Source organism: Triplophysa dalaica, chromosome 8 (assembly GCF_015846415.1).
Source record: "Triplophysa dalaica isolate WHDGS20190420 chromosome 8, ASM1584641v1, whole genome shotgun sequence".
In the NCBI taxonomy this organism is placed as follows: Eukaryota; Metazoa; Chordata; class Actinopteri; order Cypriniformes; family Nemacheilidae; genus Triplophysa; species Triplophysa dalaica.
In genome coordinates this window covers 15,044,236-15,070,744 of record NC_079549.1, presented here as the reverse complement: position 1 = coordinate 15,070,744, position 26,509 = coordinate 15,044,236, and the positions used below count along the sequence as shown (strand labels likewise).

Here is a 26,509-nt window from a genome sequence, read left to right as displayed (position 1 = left end):
GTCTACACTGTTTTCTAATTATAGTAATCTAAAGTCATGCTCAGGCATACAAAATGGAATATTATTTTGGCTGAATTTTGTTTCAACCATTTAACTGTGACAGTAATTAGTTGGGAGGTTTTCCCATTCTGAGCGTGGGTCTCTCGGAGTGTGTGAGTGTGTCACATGCCGATGTTGATGGAGGAGTGGAGGTGATACCCTTTGACCCCAAGGTCATGTGATCTCTGTTGAACATAAGCAGAGAAAGGTTAAATGTTATACATTCATTCACACCCTCCTCTCACTCACACAGACTTGTTCTGGTGCTCTGATGTTCTTTACACACACACTACCGTCCAGATTATGGTAGTTGTTCTCATATACTGTTATCTATGTAATCAAGTCATATAATAATGAAAATCAAATAATTTGGCAAAATATAATGATGTCATAATATTATGCATATTATCATGTGCATTTTATTCTGTGGGATTATGGTGTTACCAGTGCATGAGATTAAATTACAAAAGTATCAAAAAATATATTTAATTTCCCATTTGTGTAAATATGGACAAACACACAAACTTTGTGGAAATGGGTTTGATTTGTGGATTCTTTTGATAATTTAACAAGGCTGTTTATTTTTCAACCACTCTTACTTAATGTAAAAAAAATTTGTATGCATTTTAGTCTCATTTCGAAGGCTTTTCAGTTTTTTGTGACTGAGCCTTTTTTCCTCAGTGCTAAAAATTCATGTGGTCAGATGTTTCCTGTGAAGATACTCGTAATATCTTTGTATAGTGTGTGTGTGTGTGTGTGTGTGTGTGAGAGAGAGAGAGAGTATAATAGACACACAGTAAAAAAAACGTAATAACTCTATTTTTGTAAACACACACATGGATTTCTACTTTGCACTAAAATAAATGCATAACATTGCCTAAATCCAACCCTAAAGATTAAGACAATTTTCTTTAAGGAAATTAAAGTGATATAAATTTAATGTTGTGTGTTTTATTCTCAAAAATATATTAATTTATTTTTATAATAGGCTGCACTGTTGGTGGATTACTACAGGTTACTAATGCTTTTAATCTGATATTTTTTTGAAGGGAAATGTGAATGAATGTGTTTGTTGAAATAGATAAAGCTGAGTTCAGGTTTATCGGAGAAGCTGCAGAGACCAAGAAACATCCTCTTAATTTTTGTACACACTTTATTACACTTACTGTGTGTTGTTTTCTGTCTCTTACCAATGCTGCAGTTATTTATATACATGTAAATGTTATCACATTTAAATGTTGATAATCCTGCGTGTTGATGGGAATTTTTTTTCTCCAGAATTTGCCTGGTGGTGACCTCAGAATGCTGAAAACAATTAATGGTAATGGCATCTCTCAGCATTTTACAAAAACTGTTATACTGTTTTTATTTGAATGTTTTTAGGAGAGCTGTGTTTGACACAAGGAAGTTAGGTTTCAGAAAATTACACTTTCAAAATTTAAAAAAAGCTTTTGTGGTGGTATTAAAACTTAAACATTATAATTAAAAACTTTAAGCATTAGGTTGTCTATCTTAGGTTGACAACACAAAAGAAAAGAAAAAATCATGGATCATTTATTGAGTACATTTGTAATCCTGTTTTTGTCTTTTAAAAGTACTAAATTCTGTGTTTTTGTCTAGACCAGCGAATCACACATCTTCAGATATTGAAAGATTGCTATAGTTAGGTGAAAGTGTAATAGATTGTTATAACCAGGTTATAACAGTAGATTTTGTATATATTGTATATATAAGGAAAAATTCTCAGAACCTTGATCTAAATAGAGAATTACAAAGTTTGTTGTTTGTCAAATGCAGGCCATAGGCTCCTTACTGTATCTTGTGAAAAAGTCTTCATAGTCGTAATGTCCATCTCTGTAATCACAACTATATGCATTATGTTTTATTGGGGGTCCAAAGTCAGTGCTGGAAAATTTTAGAAAGATTCTGTTTCTCTCATTTCCTGTCAAAGTTTTTTATTTTACTTTTTATGAGAAACAATGTATCCCGCAGCTATGATTTAATAAGGAGCTAAACTACATATCCATAACGTACATTGTCCTGTTTCTTGGCTGTGAAACCATGATGCATCATTGACCCAAATTCAAAAATTATGTTAGTCAGGTATTAATCTTGTGATCAGAGTGCACCCTAAAATCACAAAAACAAAAATGGTTCCTAATAATATTTTTTTGTAATTTGGGATAAAAGAGTAAACACTATCTTTATTAATGTATGACAACAGATAACTATTACATTTAACCAATCAGATACCCATTGTTTTGTGTTGTTGGTTTCACAGCACTTATTTACGATGTTAAAGTTACTGGAATGTTCAGAACCAAGATTCTCCCACAGGTAAACTTAATTATCCCAAAGGGTAAATTACATTACATTATACAGTACAATTTTATTCACTTTCAACAGTAAAGAATTGATTCATATAAACATATATTAAATGGAACACCATATCTTTTTAAGCATAATGTAAGCGTGGGAAATCTCTGTTAAAGGGAAAGTTGTTGGCAGGTGCCTGCTGTTGAAGATGATTTGGATGTTGCCAGTGTTGAATCAGACAGAATCTTGACGGTTAAATCCAGTTTTTCTAGAACAGTTAGTTGCTTGTTTCCTTTGAAATCACTGTTTCGGATGAGCAACTAGAGGCACGGTGTCCATATAGCAAAGAAAAGTTGCTGATGGATCTGGAGGGAAAATAACCATTAATACCATAGCCATTTAAAAACCTAGTATTCTGATTATTTAAAAAAAAATACTACTTAGTGTTGGGTCCTCTCTTATTAAATGTCCAAAAATAGTAAAATGTGAAAACGCCAAACAGTAAAACTTGTAGTGTTTTAAAAATCCAGGTTAATCCTGTAATGTTTATTTTAATTTGTAAGTTCTGTTTTTCTCTGCATAAAAATGCTATTATTCATTGACCATAGTGTTATATATAAATAGTAAATGCTTTATTTAACTGGTGCAACATGCTGACTTTACATGCCATACCGTTTTGACTGTAAAAATGTTTGAATACCCAGTTGATAAACATGTTTTGAAAAATATTTACTGAATTGAATCGAAGCACATTTTTAGCTCTATGACATACAGGCAAACATGTCGTAGTAAACATGGAATTTTACTGCAAACTGACAGCATCAAATCCAGCTACAGTGTGTAAGTTCTTGCTCAAGCGTCCTGTTCTCTTCTGTTTCAGATGGAGTCCTGGAGTACCTCGTGTCCTATTGACAGAGAGAGAGAGAGAGAAAGGAAGGAAGGGGAGTCACTCGCAATGTGGTTCTGGCTGTGCTTGGTTGTGTTGCCGAGGACGTGTGAGTGTGTGTTAGGAGAGAGAGAGAAACAGGGACCCTCTCTAGGTGATGGTGTAGCAGCACAGAATGGTTTGTGGTGATACAGAGATGCAGACCGTGATGTGCTGCAGCATCAATTCCTGGGACCTACGCAGCAGAAAAGAGATCGAGCTTGTGTGTGAAAATCTGTGTGTTGTCTTGCTTTAGCAGCATGTAAATATTGGAGTTACTCCTTGGCCAATGCCTCCAATATGGCCCGTGCTGCTGAACCAAGAAGTCACTAAGCTGCACATGTACATCATCTTTTTATCACAGCTACCAGGGCCTTGCTGGTAATGGCTGAATCACTGATACTAAAATACCTCCATGGGCTGAAACCCAGAAGTAAGGACAGCGCTCAGCTTCACTGGAGCAAACTGAAGGGTTAAAGGTAAAGGCAGACACAGTGTTAGTTCTAGGAAATTTCACTCAGTTTTATTTTGTTTACCATTTTTTGTCTTTGGCCAGTTTGTGATTTTGTGTACAATTTGTATTCCTGAATATGTAAATGTTTAATTCTACCTATTGGTTTGACCATGACCTTTATTAAATGTTCCAAAATTGGGTTTTATGACATGATGTTTTACTTTATTTTGTGTCAATACAAATGAAAAAAAGAAAGGAAAAACGTGTGACCTGTATACTTTTGACTTGGCTGCACTTTATTTATTTGTTTAGCTTAGATGTTGCATTGACTGAGAGCTTATATTTGGTGTAATTTTTCTGCTTTATTCACAGTTGATTACTCCAGATTTTACATAATAGACAAGCCCATAGCGTAAAGTCAAAATGCGCATTAATAAAAATTTGTGGTGAATAAAATAAGGCCACCAAAAATACAAAAAAAACCTGCATTAAAAATAATTTTAGAATTTTTTTATCTGTCGATTATTCCGGTTCTTGTAATGGAGTGCATATAAATATTGCAGCAAGTGAGCCCCAATTTTATTTCTACCAACAGTCACTAACAGCATGTTTAATAATACTATTGAAATTGTTAAAACGCCAAAAAAAAATGGGCGCATCGCATTTCTGTTAGGATCGTCTTGTCAGTTTTTGCTTAAATTTTACTTGACAAATAAATGACATTCCGCACTGTAATTAAGATTTTGGGGCTATGCTTTATATATGTAATATTTGTTAAAAGATATTTTAGGGTTCAAAATGAACTTGGACCACTTGATAGTGATAAGAACAGTAGAGGTATATGTTGTGCAGGACTCAAATACTGAAATCGCAATTTAATGGGTTTTTTTCCCATGAAATTGCGATTTCAGTTTTCGAGTCTTGCACAACATAGAACTTTACTACGATGCTATCTTCCCATTTTTTACACACTGTTTGGACAAAATGCTTGCTTTCAATTCATTATTTTATTACCGACGCTGTAAAGTTTTTAGTCTAACTTTGTTTTGTATCAGACTTTTAAACACTACATTTTTATAGCAGTTTGAACGCAGAAACAATATTTTTTTACGCAGAAATACATCATGTTTTTTATGTCTGAACGGTTCACGTTTATCACATCTTATGTCCTTAGCAATGAAGAAACGGCGTTTAAGCCGACCACCACTCATCCTGTAATATGACCACGTTTTAAGACATTAATTTAATTATCTGATGCTTCATTTGAGTTGTACGATGCTTTTAGACATTAATTAAAGATGGTCGACACAGATATTGTATTGTAGGAGCAGTAAAGGGTTTCCTTGAGCTGTATTATTTGGATAAGGCGAAACGAATATTACTGATGGAACTGATGTTATTGAAGATTTAGAGATAAAATGATGGTTTGTACATGAATGCTTTATAAATATAGCTTAATTAAAATAATTACGGAAAAAATAGACGACTGTACACCAGCATCTTGTTGTGTTTTAATATATCTCTACATTTATTGGTATGAAGCAGAATCGAATTTATGACACTTTACTTTTTTGCATTTTATGACGCACATTTGTGGCAGGTCTACTTTAAAAGTACTTTATTTAAAAAAAACTTAACTCCGCCATGGTCACAGGTGATGACAAAATTGTTCACGGATTTTTTACTATATGAAGACAAACTGCGTTTTGATTTTCGCGCTATTTGTATAGAGCCGCATGTCAGTGAGTGTTTGAATAAAAAAAAAAGCGGTCTATATCTTAATGTTTTTGTAAATACAAAAAGGTCTCTATATTTTTACGTGTTTGTGTAAACTTAAATCATTTTACCTTCATATCTTCCAGAACTCAAAATTTGCAGTGTACAGACGGAGACCCTCATGCTCCTAATTCTATAAAAACACACACACAAAATCATCTTAAAGCTTCAATCCGGACGGCGCTTGCATATCCCTCAAATGTTAGAAAATTGTATATTTAGTAAATTCAAAAACTTTAATGGGAAAATATTATTTCTTTCTGCACCATTTAAGATTTAGACTGGAGTATAACTCTTAGTGCTATAGCATTATATGCTCTATATTGCTGCACAATTTATCACCAAGGTTGCTTTGCCATTGCGAATTCCGTATGACACCGTTATGGTACAATTTTAATTATGATTTTTTCTTAAATATGATAGCTGTGAATTGCAGCGTTTTTGAGAGCTATTAAATATGTGTTTTTTGTCCAAGAAAAACGATGATATTACATTTTAACCATTTTTAGGGCACAGTGAATATGACACTTTATGTGCCTTTCAGTCGTTGTGTGATGATGTAGGCTAGTTAAACATTTAACACTAAAATGTGTCCTCAAAAATGGTTGTTTAAATGCTTTTATTCATTTCCAATTTATCCAATTTTAAAACTGAAAACAAATCATTTAAGTTTTCGGAGTACATTTTTAAGTGCACAATAGGTCTGTGCAGTTCTTTCCGAAACGAATCTTGACGATACATAACCACACAGCCAACACAACTGAATTGTGAGTCATTAGATAAAGAAAGACATGAAAAACAAAGACTCTGAACAAATCTTTGGAATTTAGTATAAAAATGAAATGGAAACGTAAAAACTTGTTTTATAAAGTGGTGGATTTGTTTAAAAAGACGTGAAAAACATCTAGGAATGTGGATTACATAACACCAGGCGCCATTTCACAATAAACTATTTTTTAGCAATACATTCGTCAGGATTATAGAATGTTACATATTTATAAACAAATATGGTATTCATGTTATTTTAAAGATTTTAGATCTGTATTTTGTAAAGTAAATAAAAAATAATAATTTAATTTATCAACTCCAGTTCGCCTGGCAACAGTCGGCTAAATATATGTGCAGTGACGTACGCAGGGCTCCAGCGATGACGTCATACTAAAACAGTCATATGTGAATCTCTCGGCATTCCAATTTAAATGGTAGGAAAAAGGGAAAAAGTTTTTCAATCAGTTTCAACTTCCTACCATTTTGCAAAGCTCTTGTCTCTCATCGAAGGGCTTTCATTACAAAGGGGTTGTGTAGTTTTTAATAATTTGAAAGAAACGTATTAAACTGTATAAAATAGATATTACATAACTACCAAACTCAAAAGACACGAATCTATTCGATCAACAAACGCAGCTCAATTCAACTTAAAACCAGATCTCATGGTTTTAGGGCTTAAAGAGTTGCATTCTACGGTTATATTCTTATGTAAACAATATAAACCTTAAAATAGGATGTTCCATTATAATGGAGTTTAAAGTAGCCCAATATTTCTGAATGAATTACACCGAGTGAGTGATCCTGTGTGTTTCCGAAATTCAGTTATGTAACCCATAACCTTCTGTCGAGGTATAATCGTGTTTCTCCTCTCAAAGTTTTGTTTCTCTTTAAGTTCACTTCACTACTGTTTCCAGATCTAAAGATATCCTACAAATGATGACAATTGGTGATCACAATCATATGTGAGAATTGTCCATTTTTATTTGAGAGGAGATTGTCCACTTGACGTGGAAAGTGAAAAATGCATTACTCGTTAGTGTTATTCAAAAAGTAAACAATGATTAACACGTTTTCCATTCACATAAAATGAGCAAAAAAAAAATCAGTGTTATTTTTAAAGCACACAATTGGCGACTATATAGGCTATGAAACAACCATTCTTGTTGCAAATTTAATAACAACTGAAAACACAAACTTAACTTTCCCAATGCTACAAATCTGAGGCATAGACTGGGTTGAAAAAACTGTACCTAATGAAGGAAGTTATAAAATCAGCTGATGAAATCTGATGTCGTGTTTATCAGGTCCAAGATACAGTTCCGACACTGCTCAATGAGAAGTTCGCAGATTGTGGCTCCTTCTTTCCAACAGAACCCGAACCAGCGCACAATCTCCCCTGGACCCGGCAGAGTAAAGCCAGAGAGAGCGACCACCTTATCGTTTAAGCTTAGAGCAAGACAGTCCGAAGGGAGAAAGTTCAGCGCAGGCAGACACGCGCATACAACCAGAACAACTCTCCACAGTACACGGGAATAGCGAGGAACGGGGGCAGGGGGCAGCGCAGCCAAGTATGAGCCGCTTTCATAGGGGGCGCACAGCTTGTCCACCTCTCCAAGGCGCACTCGATCCCATTCCTTCACATCGAAGCTCTGCAGGTTATGCAAACCCACTTCCAAGTCAGTTCGAGACGGCAGTGGTGTTGCTTGAATCACGCGCAGTTTTTCTCTGAAGTCTTGCATCTGCTGCAGAAAAGTAAGAGGATCAGACAGTGACCGGAAGGATTCGGCGATGGCGAGAGCTCGCCGTTGTTCCTCGAGCGCCGAGCGCAGTCGGTTGATCTCGGGATCAAATGTCTGCATGACCGCGAGCTTCAGAGTCTCGAAGTCAGAGAGTATTTCGCTCCGTTTGTGCCCTAGCGTGCGCAAGAGTTTGTCAAAGTATTGAGAGACCCCATCTGCGTCCCGCGAGACCCTCTCCAGCGCTTTTTTCTTCGCTCCCTCCAACGATTCCAAGGACGAATGCACCTCCGCACTTCTCCATCCCTCGACGACACGAAACAACTCTTCAAACGCTACCTTCTCTTTTTCGTAAGCCTCTTCTAATGCACAAAATTTGTGTCCTTTATGATCACCTGTTGTGGCGCAAAAACCACAGATAAGTTTTAGATCCGTGGCACAGAAAATGTTGAGCGGTTGCCCACTGTGAGCTCGACAGAGGGACATTCTAGGGAGCACCCGAATCCTGTTGTACTTCTCAACGATGCCGCGTAAGGAGTAATTGACTTGCAAGCTTGCGATGCCGTTGTGCACGGTCTCCTTTCGGCAGGTCGGGCATTTGAACGGAGGTCTCCATGCGGGGCTTCGGTTACCGTCCAGAATGCCCTCGAGACACTTCTTGCAAAAGCTGTGGGAGCAAGGCAGAACGCGCGGGTCCTCAAAGAGACAGCAGCATATCGGGCATGTGAGGTCCTCCTCCAACAGCTCCATGGTATCCTAATGTCAAAAAAAATAAATAAATAATGAGAGCTTGTCGACGATATGACACACCAATACAACTGCCATCAATTTGCCAAGCTTCTATCGAGTGCATCTCAGTATCTAGGGCGCGCACTGCTGGCGCAGAGCATCATATCCGTAACGCACAATACTGTACATACTTGTATAAGCTTTGAAAGTGTTTTAACAAAAACAAAGCACTTTTGACAGGTCGAGTTTGTCCTATGAGATAACAGTAAACCTTTCTTTATTTCTTAACGCCGTTCCAGCACCTATAGTTAAGATCAAAAGATAATTTTGCCTCATAATAAAAACAATAAAAAACAACATCCTCGTACTGGCTATTTAAATTAGATCTTAATGATGTCGTATGTCACATTATCTATAATCTCAAGAATTAATATCATCTGAATCGATCGATTTTGAGTGTCCAGCCTAGTTTTGTTTTTTATAAGCGTGCATTTCGAGCGAAGCCCGACGAAGAAGCTGCTCCAACTAAATATAGTAGTTCAGATTGCCTGATGATGAAGACTTCTGAGTGCACCAGTACTTCATTTTTAATTGCCCACGTGGGAATTCTCGTGCACTGATATCCAAAGACCTTTCCAACTTCGATGCATTGATGTGAGTGAAAAAAAGAAACGCCACCGTCGAGTTGTCAAAATGTTTGAGTTTCGCCCTATGCCTAGGTCCGGTTGTCAAGGCATTGCTACGGTTGTGGCAGATTTTGCAGGCAGAAAGCATCAGCAATTGGACTAGAAACGCACAAGATGCTTAGGAAGTGTGCGACGCAATCGTGGGTCTTGTTGCTGTGCAGACTTTGCCCTGTCCAATTGAGCGATTTTAACTAGTTCAGCTCAAGTAGGTATGCACAAACATTTCAGATGAATTCGCGCAACCTGTTGTTCGACAATGAAACGAAAGCCATACATTGCAATGGCGAATTCCTCATTAAGTCCGGATGGCATGGTGCATTTGCAAGCTCGGGTAGTTAGATACACGTTTTGTGCAGTGTCAACGAAAATGCAGAGGATCCCTTCATCCGTGGATGGGGTTGCTAGGGGAGAATACTCTCTCTTTCTCTCTCTCACACACACACTGCGTTTCTCTACAGATTACGTCAATACTGGCGTTACCTATAATTTGCCCACTAAGGTGCAATTCATCGGTTATATAAATCACTTCATATTTGTCATCTATCATTCGTCCTGGACCACTGTGCTGCTAACAGACAAACATCCTAAAACATGTCAGTAATCTACACTGGTGATTCCTATAGTTTCCGCCACAAACATACTTCATCACGTCAATGTGGACTGGTCGCATATGCTCATGCCATGTGTCAGGGTCTTGACGCATCGATAACCAATCGCTACTGAGTCACGTGTCAAAATATTTTGACCTCGATTTTTCTTCCCCTGTTTCCATGCCATCAGGAAGAGAACTGCATCCGAGGCTCTGCGCTTATTGGTCAAATCAGGGATGAAAGCTCAGGCAGTGACGTAATTGACCACGAGAGGGCGAGAGCCTCGGCGAACAGCAGGTTTGTCATAGAAGTGGGATAAGATCAAATGGATTTGTTTTATTTTTTTATATAATAAAAACAAATAAGCGAATACATAAAGTACATTGAGAAATAAACTGGATTCATCCCAAATAAATGTAATAATATGGGATGCTATCATGTAGGAGATTTAGACTACAGTGATAAAGACAAAATATTAAAATTAAGATACATTAACCCAAAATATTAAAACACAAATAGTTTTGAAGCTGTTATCTAGATATTTATTCGGTAGAATTGGATTTCACTGGGGGACCCGAAAACAGGTGATCATAAACGATGGGTCTTAAATGAAATAGTTTTATATTTTGACACTTAGCTGTCCAATTAAAGCGGCATTGTCACGTGGTACCTGATACTTTTCTCACCGCACGTAAAGATGGACCAACCATAGTTCTACAAGATTACTGCATCAGGATATTTAAAAGTATTTTCACTTGCCGCTGTCATGGGTGAATATTTCTAATTCTGGAAAATAATAGCTGGAATCAATATATGTAAACAAAATGTTTATTTTTACTGAGGATATTTATAAGACACCAACCGTACTGAAATGCAGCCCAATCTTAGATCACAGCTCATTAGCGCCTCCTTGAGGCAGATCACTTTGTGTGTCATACGAAACCTTTTCCAGCACTCAAATATTTGCCCCTCAAAGATTTTTCTATGGGATGGAGAATTGTGCGCTCTTCAGTTTGACGTGTGCAACTGCACTTCCGGTTATCTCAGCGCTAGAATGGCTGCGGTTTTTACGTGTTGTTTGGGCTGCTGCGGGGATGGCGGACCGGGTCATGCGCCCCTCAAAGAAATGCCAACCGTACATTTAGACACGCATCATATGGGTAAGAGTTATTTACATTTCACGGTGAACTACAGAAGCGGGGGGTCATAAAATATCGACCGATTAAGTAACACGAAGATGCGTGTCAAATTAGCCGATGACGGCATATCCCAAAACAACGACTAGCAGTTCAGTTCTTGGGTAAACAAGACGCACAATGTTACTTTCGTGGTAGAATCTAATAAATCAAGTAGTTTGATCATTTTCGAAAAGTCATCAGTTGCTTCCCTCTTTTATATAACGTCAGGCCGGACAGATCCAATATCTCGTTTCATTCACATTTTCAATGGATTTAAGGAATGATTCTTTAAGAAGCATGTTATTCTGCATATAAGTCTAGTAACGTTAGCGTGTATAAATGCATACCTTGTTTATGACTGCTGTGTCAGTGTGGTCATGAAGAGTTGGCCTGGCCTTGTTTCCCAGGGACGGATGTGGTCATAGTGAAAAGCGGGAGGCGGATCTGTGGAACCGGAGCCTGCCTCGCCAACGCCCCTTTACACCAGAACAAGAGCTATTTCGAGTTCAAGATCCAGTCCACGGGTGAGCACCTATGAACATCTCATACATTAATGTCTTCATTCTGTCTGTATGAATATGTTGTGGGTTTTGTAGGGACTTCTGTCTTGCATTATTTTGGTGTATTGATAACAGTGTTGGAAGTCGCCAAGATACACAGGGGGACTATAATTTGGGACATATTTTGTCATTTTAAACAAAAGATGCAGAAAATGACCCGTTATTGATGAATAAAGTGTGCATAGAGTTTGGATCCCATTGCATGGGTAAAATATAAAATTCCTTTGCATTTTGAGGTGGAACTCTTGTCTCCTTTGTTATTCCTCCTTTTCCATATAGCAGAATCTAAAAGAAATATCAAATTAGATGATTTAACATGTTGAATTATTTCAGAAGACTACATGTTTTCTGTACCCATCAATGAATTATAATGAACTTTCAAGGTATATTTTGTGCAAAATAATTTGGCGTATGATCCTATTTTATATTTTATTTATATTTGTTGATCCTCTCTTATGGTAATATTTTTTAGACGCTGGATAAGGTTTGCTCAAACTCCTTAAATTCTTCTCAATGCTGAGCTTCAGTTTACATTGTAACACAACTACACAACATAAATAAAATGTTTGTAGTTCATCATTAATGCTATATTAAAATAAAAAGTTGGACATCACTTTTGGTCTGGTGAGTGTATCTGTCTCAGTGTATGGATGTTTGTCATGCAGGTATATGGGGGATCGGTGTGGCGACACAGAAAGTAAATTTGAACCAGGTGCCGCTGGGTCGAGACAGTCACAGTTTGGTGCTAAGACATGATGGCTCCATATACCACAACAATGAGGAGAAAAATCGCCTGCCTGCCAACAGTCTGCCACAGGAGGGAGATATAGTGGTCAGTTTTGTCCTCTGTATGTTTGCTTACATGAGCCACCAATGGCTGCATTGTGAAATATAGCTACTATATATACTGTATCGGTTGTGTGTCTGTTTTCAGGGACTGACCTATGACCATGTGGAACTGAACATGTATTTGAACGGAAAAAACATGCATTGTCCAGCCTCAGGAATTCGAGGGACAGTATTCCCTGTAGTTTATGGTGAGTGTGGTTTATGTTTTACAATTTGGCACGCTGTTTCACCCTTGCATATTTCAACACTGCCATGTATATATAATTCAATACCAATAATTATCATAATATAACTTAAGTTGTTAATGTAATGTGGAAGCACATTTCGAAGTCATTAATTAATGATATGTAAAACATAAAGAGATTAATGCTGCCATTCATATAATATAAAAAATCAAAAATGTTATGCAGAATCCAGCACGAGGAACTCATATTTCCATCTTCTTTCGTCTCTCTCTCAGTGGATGACAGTGCCATCATAGACTGCCAGTTCAGTGATTTCTACCATACTCCCCCTGAAGGTTTCGAAAAGATTCTGTTCGAGCAGCAGATCTTTTGAATCTGAAGCTTTGTGATACACAGCGTGAAGTGGATCTGTGTGCCTCGCAGCACATAGTTGTGTCCTCTTTCAATGTTGCTTCTGCCTTTGCTGTTACTACTGCTGCTCCTGTCTGTCTGGAAGATGAACCGGGTGTGTGTACACACACAAGTGAGAGAGAATCTCTAATCTAGATCAATGGCACTTAACCCTGTTCCTGGAGGATCCCTGCGGACACATTTTGAATGTCTTGAATCAACTCCTCAGCTCTTTAAGGAAGAAATCCAAAATGTGTAAGGTTGATTATCCCTGAGGAACAGGGTTGGGTATCAATTCACTTTAGCACTGAAGACACTTACTGATGTCAACTTTCTCGATTGGGTGAGAGGGATGTGTATTAAGAAACTGGAATTATCTTTTTATTGAATGTTAGTGTACAGTGATCAGGTTTGTGCTGACTTTATTTGATTTGAATTACACGTTGATGTTTTTATTTTCCTCTTATATGTACACAAATATCAACTCTCTTGAATGAAAGGCTTGTATTTGCACTAGTTATTGGTCATTGAGAATCAAACCAAACCTCTCTGTTAAAATGAGTTTTGATGGGTGATGATTTTTGACGAATACGTTACGTTACTGTCATTGCCTTTGCTCTGAACTAGGCAAGTGTATCTTTGTCCTGTTGATAAAGTGCTAACTACAATAGCAGTTATTTACATTATTTTCCACAATGTATTTTATCACTTTACCTCTGTGATCTTCTCTTTTTGCACATATTGAAGTGACTTAAGCTGGACAGGCTACAGTTGTAAAAACCCACTAACACTATGAATGGTTTTATGTTGTCACCACACATTATTGGTAGAATTTATCTTTTAAATTTCCTATAAAGTTTGTTTTTTTATTTTGTTAACAATTAATGTATTAGCTATTATCTAACAAAAACTAACCACATGGCCTCATATCTTAGCAGAACCTTTAAGCCACGTTTAAGGTGTCTGGTTCTGTTAACTTTTTATCCAAATATACTATTTATCTTTACAGTAACTGACAAACTCTTAACCAAATGGATCGGTCTAAAGCAGAGATGTTGTGTTGTTCTATCAGTGCAAGTTATCAAACTACAAAGAGAATATATTATTTTTATTCTATACAATTCAATGCAAATCTTAAATGCAGTAACCCAAAGGTAATGTGTTTTAAGAAAAGGGGAACTAAAATATATCCACAGAATTTTGCTCTATTTACCCGAGGATGTTCTGTTCTTTTCAAACCTTTATTATATGTTGACATCAATGGCCTATTAACAAATAAAGTGTTTATAAAGTGTTTCTGTTTATTATGTTAGTTCTTGGTGAAGGATTGAATGTGTTGAAGTTTGTCAGTTATAACTTTTATTTATCTATCAGGGACGTGGTGTTAGTTTTTAACTATTAGTTCCAAAAGTTATGGATGAGCAAAAGACCAATTGTTCATCCTCACGACTTTATTTTTTTACTTATTTTGATAACATACAATTTACAGAACAAATAACCTTATAAATAAACTAATGCTCCATCACCATTGTTCATCAGCCAGGAAAATACAGTAATAGGAGAAATGCTCTGCTTTTTGTGCTTTGGAAAAATGTAAGGCATTACAATACTTATCTGCATGAATTATAGACCAAACTAGTTTTACATTACAATAGCACAAAACGTTGGAAACTAATATAAGACAAATGCCTAAAACATACACTACCAATTCTCTATCAGTCATAATTGTGGCCTATAATACTGGTCTTATTTTGTGAGAGCTTTTTATGTCATAACTGATATTCTGTTCAGCTATGACACTGGTAGTTAGGGATTGGTAGATAAGCATTTCTCCCCTGCATCCAATTGGTTAAACTCGTGGCGTTAGAACTGACTCCCTCAGTCTTCCTTCTGTTTTTATTGTCTTGACTTCTCAGCACGCCTAAACATAAGTCATGACAGACAGGGATTCATCAGATATTTTGAGAAAAGATTAAATTAGGTGCACAGCATTTATTTGGCCATCACACATTCACACCTTTAGGCTGTATATCCTTAACAGATGATGATAGTGTACTGTTTATAATTGTGTGACAAAATGTAGCCTACAATCTGTGTGTTTTCTAAAATGTATAGGGTGAAACATAACAAAGTGTTTGTTCAAAAGTTTTTTAAATAAGAAAACAAAAGAATGCTTGTAAAAATCCGTTGTGAAATTATAAACAAATTAATTTAATTATAAAAATAATTAACTAATAAACTGGGTGTACATATAGGAAGTATGTAAATAAATGTATTGATCTTTACATTATTACAGTATATTTATAAATAAAAATCTGCTTTTCATGTATTATATTATTTAGTCTTTGCGCCTTAAAAAGACTGAAGGAAAAATGTTAAGATATAGATGTAAAAAAGCTGACCAACAACATTGAATAGCTAGTGAAAACTCAACAAAGTTCACGCTGTGTTTTGCATCTAAAAAACTTTACAGACTACACAGACATGATCTTCTAGAGTTTGGCCTTTATTAACTATAAAAAATCAGAACAATCTAGTTTTAGTGAACTTAGTTCGCCCAAAAATGAAAATTCTGTCATGAATTACTCACTCATACGCTCTTACTGTATTATTGCCCATGTGACATATCGCTTTATTGTTTCTTTAGATAAAAGCGTCTGCTAAATGACTAAACGTAAATACACAACATGTGCCTATGTACAGAAGACATAAAGTGTACTCCTTAACTCGTTCTTAATGTCCTGAAAAAGATTTATTTAAAATGTTGACAATAAAACAAAATTGTAGGTATATATATTTTTTTAGACATATAGACATTTCTGTTGAGATACATTTTTAAAAGATAACAATTAGATTTTTATAAAACTTAACAAACATAACAAAGTTAACAATTATTGCACGAGGTCACACTAACATTTAAACATTTTAAGTTCCAAAGAATTACTAACTGACAGCTAAAAGTATAAAATTTTTACAAAATGTAACACTAAAAAAACCTATGAATCACAATGTGTTACACAACCTTGCAGTTCTACACATCAGAAGATTAGGCTAATTTAGACTAAATCTGAGGATAGCTTTGGCATCTCTCAGCGCTGCCATCTTCCTCAGCAATTCCCTTTCCTGCATCTCCAGGTCTAGAAACACAGAGAGCAAAGGAACAGCAAGCAAAAATATCACAGTGCAAAGATTTTATAATTCAAACTACTTTAATGCACATGTTAAAGATCAGGAGATAGTCTGAGAATTTAAGAAAGTCAAAACTAATATGAATAGTGGAGGGATGCAGGTCATATGCTGGTGGTCATAGTGAAAAGCAACCTAAATATTGTACCTTGTTCAAGCTGAGTTATAATTGTAGGTAGTTGTCCAGATGCCTCTAATACCTTCAGAGCAACATCAAAATCTGTGGAAATTTTAGAAGCGATCACGGTTTAGCAGTTGTATTAACCCAACCTTTAGCAGATTTTTACAGAGGCTGCTCTCTCACCCTGCTGAGTGGCTTCCCGTGACTGTATCCGTTCTCTTAGGCTGTATAGCTGAGATATGAGTTCTGAGAAGATTTCTTCAGTGCATCCGGCCTCATTACATCTAGCCCAAAATGTTGCGGCGCTGGACTCCAAGTTCATCACGGCATCACGGCCAGAGTGATAAGGTGACGCGGATGCCGATTCCAGAGGAGAACGGTCATCTGGGTGATCCGTAGTGATGTGAGATGCTGAAAGTGGTTGTATTGCGGATGGTAATGCTTCTGGGATCTCTGATGTGGGGCTTTGTGGCTGATCGGTGGGACCGCTGTCTGAGCGTTCTTGTTGGGGCATGTGGTCAGCAGAACCGGGAAAGGCCTGGTCAGTGTTTGGAGCTTTGGGCTCTGGGGCAGTTATGTTTTTCGATGTTGTATCTTCAGGTTCAGGCTCAGTAGCGACAGAACCGGGCGGGGTACGCACATCAGCAGTCACAGGCCTGGAAGGTGAACAAGGGTCTAAACTGTTCTCTGAAAGGCAAAGCGAGCATATTGATAAATCAGCCCATTTGTTTACTGAAATGTCAGTACTGAGACACGCCAAGAGAACGTACCTGATTCCATCGAGGGCCCTGAGTCCATGATAACAGTGCATGGAACAGTGACATTGTAAGGTCCTGATGGTAACAAACTTTGAGAACCATCCTGACAGATAGAGAAAAAGCACCATAAGCAACGTACAGCTGGTTTGAGTCAAAATTATATATTAAATTCTAATGAGTCAGTTTTACTGTACAAGATATAAGTGTAGAGATACACTCACTGAATCAATGTCAGTCTCATCACCATCATCTCCTGAAAACAACAATAGTTTTTACAATATGAAAAAAACTCACTGTTAAAATGATTTTATTATATTTGTCGTTTTTAAGATATACACACAGATAGTGTTTATTTATACCTGTGGGTAACGAATGAAGTGCCTCACAGGGTCTGCAAAGAGACAGTAAAACTCAATGACAATGTTCTTACAGACATTTATTATGGTAACCATTATTTTTGCCAAGATAACAGCACTTTCTTCAAAAATGTTTTTAACAGCATTAACAATAATGATAGTATCTGTAGTATATTGCCAAGAATTGTGGTTGTCAATGACACATTTTTGTAAAACTAATAACAAACTACAGTGGTGTCTGAGCACATGATTCAAGAGTAAAATGAAGAATAAAACTTTTGTTACTTAGATTGATAGTTAAACGGAAATAAACATACCTTGTGTTATCAGTCACAGGAGTTGAATGCTATTAAAAGGGAACAGCGAGCTACAATTGAACAAGATTCACAAGCACCAAGTTGGGTTTGATGCAAATCAGAATGTAAATTGATGTAGAACTGTCAAACAATAAATCGCGATGAATTGCATCCAGATTAAAAGTTTGTGTTTACATAATATATGCCTGTGCCCTGTGCATATTCATTTTGTATTTATACATCCATATATTTAAGAAAAATATTCAAGATAAAAATGTATATTTTTGAAAAGAAATGTCTACCCCCTCCTTGAACTGCCACCTTACCGTGGTGGAGGGGTTTGAGTACCCGAAAGACCCTAGGAGCTATGTTGTCTGGGGCTATATGCCCCTGGTAGGGTCCCCCAAGGCAAACAGGTCCTAGGTGACGGGTCAGACTAAGAGCGGTTCTAAAAACCCTTATGATGCCCATAAATTCAAGGCCCGTGATGTCGCCCGGAATGTTGCAGCCGGGGCCCTACCTCTGCTCTTTGCAGATGATGTTGTCGTGCTGGCCCCATCAGACCAGGACCTTCAGCATGCACTGGGATGGTTTGCAGCCTAGTGTGAAGCGGCTGGGATGAGAATCAGCACCTCCAAATCCGAGGCCATGGTTCTCATTCGGAATAGGGTGGCTTGCCCACTTCAGGTTGGTGGAGAGTTCCTGCCTCAAGTGGAGGAGTTCAAGTATCTGGGGGTCTAGTTCACGAGTGAGGGAATGATGGAACGGGAGATTGACAGACGGATTGGTGAAGCTTCTGAAGCAGTAATGCGGTCGCTGTACCAGTCTGTCAAGGCGAAGCTCTCGATTTACTGGTCAATCTACGTTCCCACTCTCACCTATGGTCATTAGCTGTCATGTCCGAAAGGACAAGATCCCGGATACAGGCGGCCGAAATTAGCTTTCTCCGCAGGGTGGCTGGGCGTTCCCTTAGAGATAGGGTGAGAAGCTCGGTCACTCGGTAGGAGCTCTGAGTAGAGCTGCTGCTCCTCCAGAGGGGGCCAGCTGAGGTGGCTCGGGCATCTTTTCCGGATGCCCCTGGACGCCTTCCAGGGAAGGTGTTCCGGGCATGTCCCACCGGGAGGAGACCCCAGGGAAGACCTAGGACACGCTGGAGGGACTATGTCTCCCGGCTGGCCTGGGAACGCCTCGCTGTCCCCCCGGAAGAGCTGGAGGAAGTGTCTAGGGAGAGGGAAGTCTGGGCATCCCTGCTTAGACTGCTGCCCCCGCGACCCAGCCAGGATGAAGCGAAAGAAGATGGATGGATGGAAAATGTATAAACGTTTATTTATGATTTCAATTACTGGTAAATCTAGATCAATTTGTGAAAAGATAAACGCGTTTGCGACCCCGCGTCCAGCATATAGCACCTCGTCTGGCTCATATTCTGTAACACCGGCAGCAGCGTCACCCGATGTGCCAGTAGCGTCAGGGGCAGGCTTACAAATACACTGAAATAGTTTTGTTTAAATGCTTGCCTTTCATGATCTCCTTTTGCTTCATTTCTCCCGGTAGCACCAATGGTCCAAAAGTCAGTGCGTCGCACTTTTCTGACACAAAATTATGTTGATACATATCCTCACACTTTTTTAAGTGGTTATGCGTAAATTCTTGATCTTTTCTAGTGTATACCTGAGTATCACGTAGACTACGCCACTGCAGTGAACGTATGGAACTGACCGTAGCAAATTTACCATTTATCTGATAAAATGTCACTGCTATGCAGAATAACATCAAATATGCATCCATAATATGTTAAATTTTAGACTAACCACAGTCAAAATCACTTCACTCAAATAAAGCTAAGTTAACATTAAGCAACATAAACAAATCAGCAACCAGAATGAACTGAGGCTTGGTAGCCTTATAAATCATAAATAACAACAAATTTTTTTCCGGATTAATTGTTTCACAGCCCTAGATTAGCACAAACCCATAGAATCTGTATGTATGTAGACATTTAAAATGATCACAGTGTAACATGTGCCACTTACATTGTGGTGTGTTGGAGAGGTGCATCCATATCCATGTGGCATTGCTGGTGAAACTACAGGATTAGTGCTGGTCTCAAGTTCATCATCTAAATGAGATCAAATATGATAATATTTATGTTTAAAATGACTAACTTACATTTTACACAAGTCAAGAAAAACTTTGATTGTGATCTTGAATTATCATTAGAAAATATTAATGTAAACAATAACAAATACCCGAGTCAAGCACTGACAACTTCTTTTTCTTCTTTCTGGGAGTTTCTGGTGGACTAAAAGCATTCAATAAACATTTTGACAATATTTTGTGATTAAAAGGTTAAGAGTGAGTTTGGACACACACACACAAACACGCGCTATACTTACGAATTTGATGAATCAAAGTCAATCTGTTAAAAAATACAAAGGAAAGGGAAATTAAACTGTTGTTGAACTTTTCTCTAAAAGTATTTCTGGAGAGGTCCTATCTGTTTGAGTGCATTTGATCTGTTTGATTCTATTTAAGTAAAACATTCATCATTGTGTTACTACTGTACATTTCTTAAACTTCCATTCATTCCTAGATAATGTGCAATCCAGCATCCACCATGATATTTCACGAGTTCACCTATGCAGATAATAAACGGTTAGCAGAAGTGTAAAAGGTATGCGTGTTTGGCGTGCTGTCCGGGGAGCGGGCTCCGAGCTCGCCGGTTCCTTCTGAACCCGGAACACTCCCCCTGCTAGGGGGGAGTGTCCCAAGCTCGGAAACGGCCCGAACCCAGAGCAAACCCCCCGGATTCTGCTAACAGGGGAGTTCGGGGGAAGGAGCTGGGGAGGTGGGGTGGGTGTTAGAAACAGAAGAGATGTCGCAGGTAAGAGGTCTTGCTTATTTATGGGCTGGCTCGCTTAGCAGGTAGGGTGGAAGCCATGATTGCTGATTGCGAACCAGCCGGGTTTGATTATATGCTCCGGCTCCTCCCGAACTTTGTTTATAAAACATCATTTAAATTTATCTAACAGCATTCAATAACATGTTTTGCTTCTTTACAGTAGTATACATTAAATCTTTAAATAGTTCAAAGTTTATACTTCTGATGCGGAAGATCCTGTAATAAGGAAAACCTCATGTGTTTTTATGTGATAGAAGGCAGGGTATGTGTGTTATGTGTGCTGACCCTCTTGTTAAGTTGTATTGGATTGTCCCCATTGCAGCCATTCAAATGAGATCCTCTGGCCCCATTAATCAAACCTAATAAACACACAAACAGCATTAATGTATATCATTAACAGAAACATTTCTGTACAGGTGAAATAAATAAGAGTGTCGTCACCATCAACAGCACAGGAAATCAAGGATTTAACCTCTGTTTTACATTATTTACAAAAATATTGTATTAATCTGTACCTGTAGATGTTAGACAGAGTCTTTCACTGGGCCTGAAGGGAAACAGGTAAAATCTCTTAGGGAATTCACAGACGAGATTACAAGATAACTCTTGGCAGTAGTCTTAATCCTATCCTACAGTGTGTTTATTGCTGTTTCTTGAGAACGAATAATGAGTAGTTCACATTCAAAATGAAAATTCTGTCATCATTTACTCACAAAAGAAGATATTTTGAAGAATCTTGTTAACACCCCCTCATTCACTTGACTTGGTTAGAATCAACGTGAATAGGGTGCTGGGCTGTTTTGTTACCAACATTTTTCAAAATATCTTGTTTTGCAGAAGAAAGTCAAACAGGTTTGAAATGACAAGAGGGCGTCTAAATGATGACAGAATTTTAGGGGGTGAACTACTCCTTTAAGTAAATCATGCCATAGGTAAAACATACCTTGCACCTTGAGCCATAGGAATTGACTGTAATTAAAACAGAACAAAGATGCATCATTAAATAACATTCAAAAAGACACGGATTGAATCAGTCTAATGAGTTTTATGGGTCCAAATTTGCTTTACTGCTGACAGGATGTTAAAAGTGTAGCCAAAAACACAAAGAAATCAACAAATAACAAATAGCTTTTTTGTTCATGCCCTACCTTTTGCCATCACATTATTTTGTCTTGACTATTAACATTATGTTATGCTGACACAAACTGTTATACAATAAAACACTTACGTTGTGGTGTTTTGGTGGTGTCGAATCGTCCAGATCTGACTCGACTGGAGCAAACATCGGGTCGAAGCAGTTCTGAGCTTCATTGTCTGAAATTATCATATGAAAATCCAATTATTTTCATGTTTATGAAGAAACAAAAATGTACTGCCTCTCATTGAAACGTAAACTTGACCTGGGCCGTTAGGTGTTGCCGAGTTATTGGGCTTGTAAGTATTTTCCTGTTCTGATGAACTGAAAGAGCCCAAACAAAGAGCAACTTTAATATTGACACTGCAGTTATTACAGTCCATACTAGATCTCTCAAGATCATACTACAGTCATCCAAGAAAGACTCAGATGGCTAAGTATAAACACTAATAAAATTCTACAGGTTTTTGCTCATGAAAATAGATGATGTTAACACACACGCTGCAAACTCACCCTGTAGATGAATTAGATGCCCTCTATTACCAAGCAGACAAAGAGAAGACAGAACATTCAATAACAATCATTGCCTCATATTTTAGTATAGTGCACGTGTGTCTTTACTAACCACCCACAATCCACTAACTGCGTTTTTGTATACTGGATCAGTTAAGTATAAACTTGCTTAAATGTGCCAGATCCCAACGCTCTGGTCATTCTCATACCAAACAAACAACACGATATACTGCAGGAACTAAAAATCATTCTTAACTACATTTCTGGATGTGTTGGTGCCATGCATGCATTTGAAGGAAAATAACGTATGAAATTGATGTGCTGAAGTAATTATTAGTGTATTGATGAATGTAGTGTGTATCTATGAAGTGTAAAGTGTTATGTGCTGCTGACCCTCACAGGCCTTTGTCCACGACTGTCTGGTGATCCACTCCTAGACAGATTCCTACCAGACGTTGATGGTGACGGTGAACCTGAAACACAGGCTCATTCAATCCTAAACATTTAAATGAGTATTAGGTAAAAAAACGTTCAATCTCAAGATTGATTACAATCATTTGAACACTAGCAATAAGCATTATATAACATAATGCTAGAAAATGCAATTCTTTTTGACATTGGACATTTTATTTATGTTTAAATGTATCTCATTTATGTCTAAAAACTGGGGCACTGCCTTATTAAACTTATTGGGGCGGTTTCCTGAACAGGGCTTAGGACTAGTTCCAGACTAATTAAGAAAACAACTTGCATTTGCATTTCTTAAAATATATGTGATGCACACAGAAATGTTTGTTTGTAATGTATGTTTTTTAAAGGGGCCATTCTTTTGCTGTTTTTGCCAAATGTTTTTTGGGTGTTTAACAATGGATGTTCATGTCTCTAGTTTAAAAAAACGCTTTATATATCACATATTTTAAGTCTGTTGTTCACCACTGTCCCTCTTCTCACAAAACGTTTGGATTTTTTCCGCTTAATATAAAAAGTCCCTCCTTCTGAAACGCTCTGATTGGTAAAGCTGACTAGGTCTGTCGTAGGTTCCCCGCTTTGACCGTGCGTCTGAAGATGTTCAACCCATACCATATCAGCGACCTTACGCTTCTCAGGCTGTTGTGATCGGTCGGTCCCCCTCTCGGTTGCACGTGAATTCATAAACTTTGGCTTTTACCAATAAACAGTAACAATGGCATAAACTTCACTTCATCAGTTCAACACTTGCGGATCGCTCGAAGTGTAACGGAGGTCTACTAGTGCATGTGCAAACGTCAATCTCTGTTAGAGATTGAGACTTTTTCCTACTATGGCGAGTGAAATGACGCCGGACCACTTTGAGTCAGATAAGTTAAATTAACACTAATAGCAGAAGCGTTAGTTTTGCCTTTTTATATTGGACCCCAGTTGGATAATACATCAAGAAGATTGACTAGGAGACATTTGCCATCAGGACTTCACAGGACGTTTCATAAAAGTGTTTTAAAGGTATGCGTGCACACACACACTCAATATATGTGTATTGCACAGAACAGCTTTCACAGCTGATGTTAAAGTCATGGAAGCTGTTATTTGACCATTGGTTATCTTAGGATGTGCGTAGCTGAATTCTTTTTACCAGCAGTAGAACTGTGATGAAAATGAAAGTAATTTAGCGCGCAGCTAAGTCAAATATTTACAATCTCTAGTAACCAAACACTACTCCAGCTGGTCTTCCTCTTATCTGAGGAACGCCTCGCCTTTGGGCGGAGGTTTTTAAAAATCTTGGAACAGTGACATATGGTCTGTAGTCTGATTTCAACCTTTCTATGTAGTCCTTGAAAAGCAAATTCTGTTAAAGACAATATCTCGCATGGCATTGAACTTGATCATTTTTGCAGACATATCTTTTAAGGTCCAACAGCAACATTATACACTAACTAAAGCTTGAAAATTGGCATCACAGGGAATGGCCCCTTTAAATTTCCTAATTTAGCTGAAACCGAGTTTTGGACTAGGCTTATCCCTGTCTGGGAAACCTCACCATTGTGTCTGAAAACACTTACTTGCTCCTTTTGATTGTGGATCATGCTTCTCACAGTACAGTCTAAATGGAAACAATCATTCATTTTACTACTATGTAGCTGTAAAGAATTTAATGGAATCCAAAAGCAGACGTGATTACATATCGTCTTACATATAACGGCCTTCGTTAAGGTCTTCAATGACACTAGCATTAGCCTCGTTGGCACAGGGATAATGATACGAGCGCTTACAGCTCTTTACTTCACATCCTGCCGTAGCCCCACGTCTCTGGCAGTGGTGACAAACCTACAAATAGACAAACACAAAGGGAACTGTCAAAAGAACATCAACACCACCTGTGGCACACATTACATTACATTGTAATAACAAACAAACAAAGGTTTGATACTTACTAATTTACCGCCTCTCCGAACCTCTTGCTTCACATCCTTTACAGCGAATCCAAACAAGTCATCATATGTAGGCGAGTTCTTGGAGTAGATTCCTGATGCGTACAACTGTGGGCAAGAAAGAGAATAAAATAAACACATAGTACTGACAGGCTTTGCACTCTTGTTTTAAAACTAATAGTTCAACCAAAAGTAAAATGTCTCTTCATCATTTACTCACCCTCTTAACATTTCAACCCTTAATGACTTTCTTTCTTCCACAAAACACAAAAGAAGATATTTTGAAGAAAGTTGGTAACCAACCAGCACTTTGAACCCTTTTATTGTATGGGCACAAAACCTATGCAAGTGAATGGGGTCCAGTTAACAACATTTCTCAAAATATCTTCTTTGTGTTCTGCGGAAGATAGAAAGTCATGCAGGTTTGAAATGACTAAAGGGTGAGTAAATGATGATAGAATTTTGATTTTGGGTGGACTATCTCTTTAAGTCTGCTAATAAATGTTAATATAAAGTGTCTTCTGTTCAGTTCAGTGCAAATTCAGCTTTTGCGAACAGAAGTAACTACAGAAACTAATGATAGTTGGAGACATTTACCTTAAACTTTTGTCTTATTATACCTGTGGTTGTAATGTTCGGTTGGTGTAGTCTGTATCATAAAAGAATGATTTATAGCCACGCTACTTATTGTTCTGATCCTTGATTTAATATAAATCTATCTAACATAGTCTACCTCTAACAAATATGACCACAGTAGTTCCTTAGCAAACTAAGGTTATCCATTATAAAAATCACTCACAAGACAGTTCTGGTGTGCTGAAATGTTGTCTTTGGACGAGAGAGCTCCGGTGATCTCAGTTTCGTCGGATTTCTTGCACAGTACACAAATAATCTTAATCTGACGGGGTGTTCGATGTTCATCCGACTCCATGTTGAGCTGCGCGTTCACATTCAAATGCCAGGGGTGTCACAAATCAGCGGAAGTGAAACTACTTTCGTTTAGTAGTCACGATTCGTTCTATTACCATGTACCTACTGCAATGAATCGCTGAATGTCACATATCGTTTGTCAGGAATTCACAAACTACGGTTACCGCCGTAACAAATAACTTTCGATTTCACGTGGCGCTGCGCAGACCGATCAAAATATGACATCAGAGTGATGCGAGAGCAAAACTGCTTCGTACACTTTCAAATCGCTCTCGCGGTAGTTGCCAATATTTATGCGCAACGTCGCATGCCATGATTTTTTCTTGCGATTCGTTATGCGGCTTTAAAAACCGAATGATTTTAGACACGCTTCAAATAGTTGATTCATATTTTTTATTATTGTAAGGTTTGGTTGAGGCTGGGAGAAGTTGTAGGCGTTAGTTAATATAATTTAACGTCATTATATGGCGAGATTTTGCACCACTTCTTGCCGTAGCTGTATCCCTTCAAGCAACCACCGCGCTGGCCTTTTGAAAACTTAGAAATAAAAACTAGATGCACCATTCAAGCGCTGCAGGCACGTAGACGTGTCCGCCATCTTGTAACGGTCCACTGACGTCACTCACCGTTTGCTAGTCTCCCACCTGCGCATCCATGGCTAGGCATTTTAATTCCTGAAAATTGAATAACATTTCGTTGTTGCCATGTGTTAATGTAGCAAATATA

General features: G+C 37.8%; 3 protein-coding genes across 8 annotated transcripts; 1 reads left to right on the top strand and 2 right to left on the bottom strand.

The window, feature by feature from the left end:
* Positions 1–1,987: 1,987 nt before the first annotated feature.
* trim13 (tripartite motif containing 13) lies at positions 1,988–11,632 on the bottom strand. Of its 6 annotated transcripts, none has more exons than XR_008907305.1 (3): positions 7,529–9,683; positions 5,582–5,643; positions 1,988–3,260 (listed from the first exon to the last, which is right to left on the bottom strand). XR_008907305.1 is itself a non-coding variant. In XM_056754870.1 (2 exons), the coding sequence occupies exon 2, from the start codon at positions 8,762–8,764 to the stop codon at positions 7,550–7,552; it is 1,215 nt and encodes a 404-aa protein (XP_056610848.1). In that variant the 5' UTR covers positions 8,765–8,770; positions 11,545–11,632; the 3' UTR covers positions 7,240–7,549. The 6 variants fall into 6 exon arrangements, 3 of the variants coding, with proteins under 3 accessions (XP_056610848.1, XP_056610850.1, XP_056610849.1); XR_008907307.1 differs by lacking the exon at positions 5,582–5,643 and having other exon boundaries at positions 1,992–2,720; positions 3,128–3,260; XR_008907306.1 differs by lacking the exon at positions 5,582–5,643 and having other exon boundaries at positions 1,993–2,720; positions 3,173–3,260.
* spryd7b (SPRY domain containing 7b) lies at positions 10,823–14,475 on the top strand. The gene is made up of 5 exons (XM_056754873.1): positions 10,823–11,179; positions 11,605–11,721; positions 12,423–12,589; positions 12,692–12,794; positions 13,067–14,475. Exons 1-5 carry the CDS (start codon positions 10,891–10,893, stop codon positions 13,162–13,164), a joined length of 774 nt encoding a protein of 257 aa, XP_056610851.1. The 5' UTR covers positions 10,823–10,890; the 3' UTR covers positions 13,165–14,475.
* Positions 14,476–15,759: 1,284 nt separating this feature from the next.
* Positions 15,760–26,360, bottom strand: phf11 (PHD finger protein 11). The gene is made up of 21 exons (XM_056755588.1): positions 25,653–26,360; positions 24,857–24,961; positions 24,616–24,749; positions 24,485–24,525; positions 22,842–22,921; positions 22,449–22,471; positions 22,201–22,259; positions 22,029–22,114; positions 21,744–21,769; positions 21,316–21,347; positions 21,086–21,159; positions 20,295–20,317; positions 20,148–20,200; positions 19,932–20,017; positions 17,920–17,948; positions 17,606–17,637; positions 17,468–17,499; positions 17,259–17,349; positions 16,672–17,175; positions 16,516–16,587; positions 15,760–16,318 (listed from the first exon to the last, which is right to left on the bottom strand). The coding sequence occupies exons 1-21, from the start codon at positions 25,782–25,784 to the stop codon at positions 16,233–16,235; spliced, it is 1,800 nt and encodes a 599-aa protein (XP_056611566.1). The 5' UTR covers positions 25,785–26,360; the 3' UTR covers positions 15,760–16,232.
* Positions 26,361–26,509: the final 149 nt, after the last annotated feature.